Source organism: Sinocyclocheilus grahami, unplaced genomic scaffold, assembly GCF_001515645.1.
Source record: "Sinocyclocheilus grahami isolate Dianchi unplaced genomic scaffold, SAMN03320097.WGS_v1.1 scaffold132.1, whole genome shotgun sequence".
NCBI lineage: Eukaryota > Metazoa > Chordata > Actinopteri > Cypriniformes > Cyprinidae > Sinocyclocheilus > Sinocyclocheilus grahami.
The window spans coordinates 245,921-256,209 of record NW_015505311.1 but is presented as its reverse complement, the minus strand read 5'-3'; the positions used below and the strand labels follow the sequence as shown (position 1 = coordinate 256,209).

The 10,289-nt window shown below is 34.4% G+C and overlaps 1 protein-coding gene across 1 annotated transcript in view; it reads left to right on the top strand.

The window, feature by feature from the left end:
* Positions 1-280: 280 nt before the first annotated feature.
* The window catches only part of LOC107590688 (protein c-ets-1-B), a 16,034-nt gene continuing 6,025 nt past the window's right edge, over positions 281-10,289 (top strand). The window contains exons 1-5 of the mRNA XM_016279585.1: positions 281-453; positions 1,112-1,312; positions 2,421-2,498; positions 4,027-4,272; positions 6,573-6,827. Of these exons, the coding sequence (XP_016135071.1) occupies positions 381-453; positions 1,112-1,312; positions 2,421-2,498; positions 4,027-4,272; positions 6,573-6,827 (853 nt within the window). The 5' untranslated portion in view covers positions 281-380. The remainder of the gene's footprint in view (positions 454-1,111; positions 1,313-2,420; positions 2,499-4,026; positions 4,273-6,572; positions 6,828-10,289) is intronic.

Below are 10,289 nucleotides of genomic sequence, written 5' to 3'. Positions count from 1 at the left end.
ATTATTAATTAATTATTATTTTTAAATGATTCTGTTTTTAATTATTTTTTTATTATTTTACATATTTATACTGTTTGTTTGTCCCTAATTGAGTTTTTGTGAAATATAGTATATCTGCAGTTAATCTCAGATTATGTGATATTTGTCTGTGTTTGGTCCAACAGATCTGATTATTAATTAATTATTATTTTTAAATGATTCTGTTTTTAATTATTTTTTTATTATTTTACATATTTATACTGTTTGTTTGTCCCTAATTGAGTTTTTGTGAAATATAGTATATCTGCAGTTAATCTCAGATTATGTGATATTTGTCTGTGTTTGGTCCAACAGATCTGGAGTGTGCGGATGTTCCGTTATTGACTCCAGGAAGTAAAGAAATGATGTCACAGGCTCTTTTGGCCACATTCAGCGGCTTCACCAGGGAGCAACAGCGGCTCTCCATCCCAAAAGGTCCAACTCTACAGCACTTCCATCTCTCTAACAACTCTCTAGAGTAAATCCTATATCCATATTTCTGTAGCTCTCTCTCTCTCTTTAAGGGAAAGTTCCTGGCTCAGTATTCTGTAGCACTAGGCTGTTTTTGAAATGACCACAATCAGATTGCCTAAAAAGAGATCTTGCTAGATAGGCACATGGCACTCTGAAGCAGCAGAGGTTATGAATTATGCTTCCCAAACTATGTCAGACCGCAGGATGGCTTTACTTGCTGTGTCTGGGGAGGCTGAAGTCTGTGTCGGGTCTGCGTCTGTCTGGAAATAGCAGTTGTGGAGCATGTGCACAGCCGAAAGAGATAGAGAGAGAGAGTTGGTGTCTAGGTCTGTAGGCTAAAATTACAGCTGTTTCAGTTCCTCTCATCATGGCATCAAATTTATAACAAAATCAGCTGATAAATTCACATGAGCCACTGGACCTGCGACTAAAGTATTGCATGCATCAGCACTACAACTACACAATATTAGTGTCTTGATGGTTTATGGGCATAGCATGCTTGCGTAAACATTTTGTAGTTGATCATGAAACAGAAACCTACTGTTTCTTTCTTTAATATGATGCAATCTGTACAATATATGTAATAAATTAATTGCATCTGTCCTTTTCTCTTCTCTAGACCCCCGTCAGTGGACAGAGGCCCATGTTAGAGAATGGTTGACCTGGACAGTAAATGAGTTCAGTCTGAAGAATGTGGACTTTCATAAGTTCAGCATGGACGGGGCCAATCTCTGCGCACTGGGCAAAGAGCGATTCCTGGATCTGGCACCAGACTTCGTGGGCGACATCCTCTGGGAGCATTTAGAGATGCTGCAGAAAGGTAGACATCCTCACAGCCTCATGAAAGACACCGCTCGTCAACCACTGTTATTGTACTATCATTGAGATACTGTTATAATTGTTTTTCTGTTTTCATTTGAATTTTAGAGAATTTTCTTTTTTGTAATTTTGTTGTGTTTTTGTTAATATCTTTTTATTTTTATTATTAATATATTTTTTAATATATCTGTATTTTTAAGTTTTAGGGTTAGGGTTAGTTCTAGTTATTTAAACACTTAAACTAAAAATGAGAAATTTTGTGTTGACAACTAGCTAAAATACAATTTATTTTTAAATATTTAATTTCAGTTCATATTTGCTTTACTTCAATTTTTTTAATGTTTTAGTTAATGGTAATAACCCTGTCTTCAGTAAAAAAAAAATTTATGACAGTAATCTGAATTTAAATAAATATTATATTCATATTTATTCAATTATTTTAATGTATACTGTACATATATTATTTTTTATTAAATTTATGAATACTTGTAGTATTAGTATATTTTAATTCATTTATTTTAGTTTGATTTAGTTAGTTATGCCCACTATAGTTCATTATTCTAAATTAAAAACTTGACACATTTGAAACTTGACAGTCACAGGTGTCAGTATATGTTTATTAAAATGTGATTATAAATAGAAAATCACAAAATGCGCTATTATTATTATTATTATTATTATTATATGTCCAAATGAGCAGCTGCATTGCGATACATACTTCAACTTAGAAACCTCACACATTAATATAGAATTTGACAGATGTATTGTAGTCACAGGTGCGAGTATGAATACAGATCATCCCATTAGAATTTTGAGCTGTAATGTTATTTATAAAGTGACTTTTACAAACGAGTAAGATACTTTACAGTAAATCATCTTTAGCAGATTTTATCATCTAGATTTGATAACGTGTGCTATGATTTTGTCATGTCAAATGCTGGAAGCATGTATGAGGTTTCACATTTCGAAAGCCTGTAAAGTAAATTCCTCTCAGACATGCATATCAAAGCAGTTTCTGTTGCACTACCTCGCACAATCTAATCTGTTACACAAACTCATCTTCGAAAGTGTGCATGGGTTCAGTGATGTGTGTCGTTTTCTTCACACAGAAGACCTGAAGCATTTCCCTGTCAACGGTCTGACCTCCAGTTTCCAGGAATCCCGCTACCCCTCCGACTACTTCTTCAGTGAGTATCTGTCCTTTCTTTCAGTTCACGTCATCACTACACGTTCAGCACTTCAGTCATGACTCTACTCGATGTTGTCTGTAAGTGAAGGCAGTTAAAGAAATCATTAACACCTGCCTTAAAGGAAAAGTTCATTCATCAAATTTCTGTATTAACTTACACTTATGTCATTCAATTCTCACTTTATTAATACAGAGAGAGTTGTTGCTGTCAAGCTAAGTACTAGAAAAGCACCATGAAAGTCTGAGTTCATTCAAAGCGATACAATGTTTTGCAGTGATATTAAAACTGATAATTATTTTCCTGTTATTAACAGTCATGTCGCTGATGTTAATTATTTTGCCTAAATAGCTAAAAAAAAAAAAAAAATCAGTTGTTTTCAATGCTACAAGTGAATTTAAGCATCACAACATTATAGTATACAGTATGAAAAATTGATATTTATTTTATTTTTGTTAAGTACTAGTATCAATATGAATTTGAAGTAAGAATTAGATGACTGCAGAAGTACTCCAAATGTAAATCATGAAATAAAGACAATTCAAAATCTAATATTGACCGATACAATAAACAATCGCAAATTTTAGCCGATATTGTGTACCGATATTGTAACTGATACATCACGCATCGCTAAATTTAAGTCATTATTCACTGATAATCTTTACCTCCACTGCAGATCTCAAATTAAACATGATGACTGTAGTGTAGATTAGTGCAGATTAATTAATTAAAGCCTTAATTAATTACTAATGACCAGACATAATCACATCATTTTGTAGTGCAGACCAGTTTTTTTCAGTATCACTGATATACTATTATAGTTTTTGTTGATATTTTGAATTAGATTTGTTATATATATATATATTCTGTTTTTATTTTAATTTTAGATTTATTTTTTATGTCTTTATAGTTTTTATTAAGTTTTATTTTTAGTTATTTAATGCTTCAAAAAAAAAAGAAAAAAAGAAAATGTTGTTTTGGCATCTAGCTAAAAAAATTATAATAATTATTATTTCAGATAATCTTTATTTAATTACAAGTAAAGCCCCGTTCACACCAAGAACGATAACTATAAAGATAACGGAATTAGCATCCACACCAGCGAACGATATCATCTGTAAATGCACGCTCCTCTGCTGCTTTAAATTCTCAAGCTCGTTATAGCAGGATGGATTCTGATTGGCTGTCAACGTTTTTTTATCGTTCATCAGCTGGAAAAAATCGTTCTGAAAGTGATTCCAACGATATTGTTTCTCTGTGCCTTTGTCGTTATAGTTGTGGTGTGGATTCTGCTATTCTATAATATTGAAAACGATTTTTAGAGCTATATATTTATCGTTATCTTTATAGTCATCGTCCTTGGTGTGAACGGGGCTTAATGCATTTTTTTTTTTTTTTACATTTTTAGATAATAATAATAATAGCCCTGGTGCCGACAGTCTTTGGTCACTATGTCATTTTATGGAAAAGGTCTATGCAAATACTATTCTTTTTAAAATTGTCTTCTCTTTGTCGTTCTTTCCTCCAGACTATGGCATTGAACATCCTCAGTGTGTCCCTCCGTCAGAATACTCCGAGCCGAGCTTCATCACCGAGTCCTACCAGACCCTCCACCCGATCAGCTCAGAAGACCTGCTGTCGCTCAAATACGAGAGCGAGTATCCCAACGTTATACTGCGAGACACGCCTCTCAATCCACTGCAGGGAGACTACTTCTCAGTCAAACAAGAAGTTGTGTCACCCGACAACATGTGTGTGGGACGCATTAGCAGAGGTGAGTATGGGCCAAAGGTCACGTGTTTCGATGCAAATGAAACCGCGTTCATGCGAGGTCTAGATTAATACGGCATAAACGTTCGGGAGGCGAAAGCTAATTCCTCTCGTCTTAGATGCGTGTTTACCATCTCCCATCGAGGCTTAAATTGATCCCCGTCACCCCCACAGTGATCAGCAGTGTGTGGTCTCCAAAACGCCGCTCTCATCTCGCATTACTGCAGTTATGCACACATTGCCAGGGAATGAAGTAGACCGTTGGGTTTGTTTGTGGTTCTATCTTACACCATCTCGAGATGCTCTCAACTGCGGTGGGGAAAAAGGAGAGAAAAACAAAGCTGTTTGCTTCAAAGTGAGAGATGTTTGAAGCCACAAAGCGCTGGTAGCTGTCTTTTGTGTGACGGCATCTGCGTGAGGTTACGTTACTGGGGTACGAGGTGTTTTTGTGAACCTTAGGTTCTCGTAAGGAGCGAGAGGTGTAAAGCGTGAAAAGAGCGTTCCGGTTTCTCATGAAGTAACTTTACCTCACGTACGTCTGGTTTCGCTCCCGCTCATCGAATAAAAACAGCCCGCCTGTCTAACCATCGTGCAGCTGAACAAATGATTATGATTTGGATTGGACGTTGAGATTTGTTAAAGTCACTTGTATATTTTTGAACAACGCAGAGATTTGGGTTTTCACCCTCTAGGTACGCACTGTGGAGTAAATCCCAGCTTCGGCAACGGCGCTGTGTTTCTCCTGCATGGGAAAGTATTTGTGGTGCCACCAAACTCGCATGTGGCTTCAATTTTTCAATTGAGGATTTCAGGATCAGTCCCAGCTCTGTATTATCTTTCATTCTGTAATTGGCATTCGATCGAGACCAGGCCTTTTATCTCCAGCTTGGCCAAAAATAGAGAAGCAATTTGTTTTGATTTTCGTCCAATTAGAGAAAACCCAAATATTTCCACATGGAAATTGTGTAAGAGAAACACTGTGTGGTGTGGACTGCTTGTGAACTTCTCTGGCTGGTGTAGCTGCCAAACTTTGCACCTTCTGTAACCAAAGACATTGGGTTCATGGGTAGAAATAAAGGCCAGGGGCCTCATTTATAAAAGACACGTACAATCTGATTTGTGGCCCTGGAGCACAACAGCAGTGTTAAGTCGCTGGGGTATATTTGTAGCAATAGCCAACAATACATTGTATGAGTCAAAATTATAGATTTTTTTTTTATGCCAAAAATCATTAGGATATTAAGTAAAGATCATGTTCCATGAAGATATTTTGTACATTTCCTACTGTAAATATATTCAAATGTAATTTTTGATTAGTAATATGCATTGCTAAGAACTTCATTTGGACAACTTTAAAGGCAATTTTTTTCAATAGTTTGATTATTTGTTGCACCCTCAGATTCCAGATTTTCTAATAATTGTATCTCGGCCAAATATTGTCCTATCATAATAAACCATACATCAATGGAAAGCTTATTTATTCAGCTTTCAGAATTGTTGACCCTTATGACTGGTTTTGTGGTACAGGGTCACATTTGATCCTAAATTCCATGAAGTTTATGCTATATAACAAGTGAGGAACAAATCAGGATTTATAAAGTCAAAAATGTACGTGAAAATGTTCTTATATGTACACCAACTGAAAAGTAAGCGTGCAAACATTTTGCATTCTTATATACTCATATGCATTCATAAATTAAAATAATCCAGCATTGTTTATTACGATATAAAGATAATATGTATTAATATTATTATATTGCAAACAGGCAACTGTTTTGTAATAAATATGCCACTTACATTAATTCAATAATCACACACTTCCTGAAAAAAAAAAAAAACTTTTTTTTTTTTTTTACATTTCAGAAATTGTTGTACATTCATATTTAGGAACAGTTCAGTGTTTATATTATTATACTTTACATTTTAATTTAGCTGTGTGTGTGTGTGTCTCTATATGGATTTTATTTTTATTATTTTTCAGGTTTAGTTATTTTATTACATCAACTTACATCTATTTTATTTAATTTAGCATTTTGATTTAGTTTTAGTTAACTATAATGGGACATTTTTTGCATGTCTTTATAAATGAGGATGCTGATCTTTAAAGGAAAAGCCTGTTGGTTTTAAAAGTCACCATTCTACTGTTATACGCTTTTATTTTTTATTTTATTTAGATATTTAGAAGAATGTCCATGTTCCTCTTTTCCATATAACATGCATTCGATCAAAACACTGTCTGTTTGAATATGTGGAATGAAAATTGACTGTGGATGATGTTTAATAACAGTGAAATCTCCGTCGCAGGTAAGCTGGGAGGTCAAGATTCGTTTGAGAGCATTGACAGTTTCGAGAGCTGCGACAGACTGACGCAGTCCTGGAGTAGTCAGTCGTCATTCAACAGCCTACAGAGAGTTCCCTCCTACGACAGCTTCGACTCGGAGGACTATCCCACCGCACTGCACGGACACAAACCAAAGGGTACCTTCAAAGACTACGTACGAGAGCGCTCGGAACTCAGCAAGGACAAACCGGTCATCCCGGCGGCTGCGCTCGCTGACATGTTTATATATATATATATATATATATATATATATATATATATATATATATATATATATATCATAAATCATATTACATGTTGCATGCAATATTCATATGCTGTATACCATATGAAAAAAATGTCATTCCATATATCATATTTTAAATATGGCATGCCATATTGTATAACTTATACCATATCATATAAAAAAATTTATTCAGTATATCATAAGTTAAATTATATATCATATTGCATACCATATCATATTAAAAAAACATGTTATTCCTTATATCATAAATCATATGTATATATCATGTTGCATACCATATGATATAATCCATATATCAAATGCATATTATGTTACTTCATATATATTATATCAAATAGCACACGATGAGTTATTCCATATCATATTTGAAATATTGCATGCCATATTATATACTTTATACCATATCATATCAAATAATGTTATTCAATATATCACAAGTCATAATATATATATATCTTATTGCATACCATATCATATCAAAAAGCAAAGGATATGTTATTTCTTACATCATAAATCATATTTATGTGTCATATTGCATACCATATGATATATTCCATATATCAAAAAGCATATGATGTTACTTCATATATCAAATAACATCATATCATATGATGTTTTTCCATATATATGATATAATATGCCATATCATAAACATACAGTGACAAATGAAATATCTATGATGATGAAAAAAAAAAAAAGGAATCGGCAAGCATTTGGATTCACACGTTTATGCATGAGTCCTGCTAATGGAGACGTCTCGTCTCGTCGGTGAAGACGAGTCGTGCACCAGTTTTGAATGCATTGGTGCACTTTTTAACCGCAGAGCCACATTTGTTACACGGCTGTAAGAAAGTCATGGCAGTGTTTTTGTGAGCGGCTCGTGCACCAGCAAACACGCCACACCCCGGCCTCTTCACATCAAAACACACGTTCCCTCCCTCCCCGTCTCGTTCTCGCCGCTTCTATCACTGCCTCCTGCTCTCCGTTTCTTTCTCTGCTGTTTTCATCTTGTACTCCTTATCTGCGGCCCACATCTCAACCCATTTCCCAGGTCGTCTTGGCAACAGAGGGCGCAGCACAAAGTGATAGCAGCCCTGTGCACTTAAGCTGAGAGCTCCTTTATCGGCCCATCTCCGAGGGCCTTTTTTAACCTTGTGCCATACGTCTCAAACCTGCCTGCTCATATATCTGAAAACACAACAGAAGAACACTTCCCTACACCGGCCGCACTCACTATGTGTATTTCTATTTTGGGAATCTAAGGTTTCTTTGAACATATAAAGCACCGTTTTGCCTGTACCGGAGTTGGATGTCATCTGGGATTCTCCATACTAGATCCGAGTCATTTTTCCCATAAGAGATGATAAAATGCCTTTGTTTTTGTATATGTGCACATGCATGAGGAATACTGCAGAACATATTTCTATAATGGACAGAACTACCTGCTTTTACGAGTGTTACCGCAGTGTCAACACAACAGCCGTCAGAGTTCAGAGCTGAGGTAGATAAAGCCAGCAAGTGACAAAAAAGATCTATTTGCTCGCAGAGCTCTGAGGTTTTGTGTTTGTCATCATTAATCACATACGCACGTACAGATCCATCAGATCTGTGAGGAGAGCAGCACAACCACAGCACCGCAACACACTTTCTTCAGCGACGGCTGATTTGGAACTTTACAGGGCGGCTTCCTTATAAAGACGCACGCACACATTAAAGGGACAGTTCACCCAGAAAAATAAAACTCGTACTCTTAGACCACAAAAGGACGTTTAGAAGAATGTCCATGCTGTTTTGTTTTTTGTTTTTAGTGTAAGTGAATAGGGACTGGGTGGTCAAGACAAAAAAGCACCAGAAAAGTGGCATAAAAATAGTTAATATGACAGTGTATGTCAGTCCAATTCTTCTGAAACCTTATGATAACTTTGTCTGATTACCAATTACCATTTGGCATTACTGACAACTACTTTGTTAGCACTTTACAGTAGTACTGTATTAACTAACATTGAGCAATATTTACAATATTTCTACCATTTATTAATCTTTGTTAATGTTAGTTAATACAAATACAACTGTCCATTGTTAGTTCAGGTCCATTTAATAACAACTTTAAAATTTTAATAATGTATTAGATTAACATGAACTAAGATTAATAAAGTATTTTTCATTGTTAGTTCATGTTAACTAATGTTAATAAATGTTACATTTACTTTCATGTATTTTGGATATTGGTCACCATTTACTTTCATTGTGTGGAAAAGTGCAACGTGAACATTCCGCTAAACATCTTCTTTTGTGTTTCATGGAGAAAAAAAAGAGAAAAAAATAGTCATACAGATCTGGAATGACATGAGGGCGAGTATTAATTCGAATTCACACAGAAATATTTTTTTTTAGTGTGAACTATTGTGAACATTCCGCTAAACATCTTCTTTTGTGTTTCATGGAGAAAAAGCTCAATCCTTTTAAGCTCAATGTTAGCAATCCAAGTTTTCAGAAATCCTCACCTTGTTGTAATCATGCACTCACTTCAAGCAAAATGACCTTAATGTACTTTTAAAGCTTTGCTGAAAGTCGGCGGTGGATTTCTCTGTCAGTCTGAGGGTTTGGTTCAGGCGTTCCCGGCCTGTTTGGGTGTAATGAGGGTGCGTTACAGTAGCTGAGCTTATGGAATGTGTTTTAATGCATTTACCTACATAAACAGATTACTACATTGATCCAGATGAGTGATTTTAGTGATTCATATGTTTAAATGGAGACAAAGAGAGGCAGACAGACGGAGAGGGAGAGAGTTAGAATGAACTGTTGAATTGTTGATGAGATAATCGGTTTCAGAATTGCATTAGTGTTTTATTGCATTATCGGCAAGGATATTTTTAGCTGGATGTAACACGCAGTGGTGAATTCACTAAGAATGAATTGCGCCTGCTGTTATCGCCATGTATTTTGCATGTGCGTTGCTTTCCCGTCCAGTGCACCAAAGGAATAATGCAGATTAGGTAACTGAATAAATGTAGCATACAGTCTATGCTTCAAGTAATTGTGACATTATTACTTTACATTATGTGACATAATGTGTCTTCTGAATAATGTGCTAATCTAAAATAAGCCCTGAAAGCATAGAAATTAGGGTAGCACCAATATTAAAATTCTGCCCGATTTGCACTTTTTATTTTATTTATTTATTTATATTTTTATTTTATTTTATTTTATTTTATTTTATTTTATTTTATTTTATTTTATTTTATTTTATTTTATTTTATTTTATTTTATTTTATTTTATTTTATTTTATTTTATTTTATTTTATTTTATTTTATTTTATTTTATTTTATTTTATTTTATTTTATTTTATTTTATTTTATTTTATTTTATTTTATTTTATTTTATTTTATTTTATTTTATTTTATTTTATTTTATTTTATTTTATTTTATTTT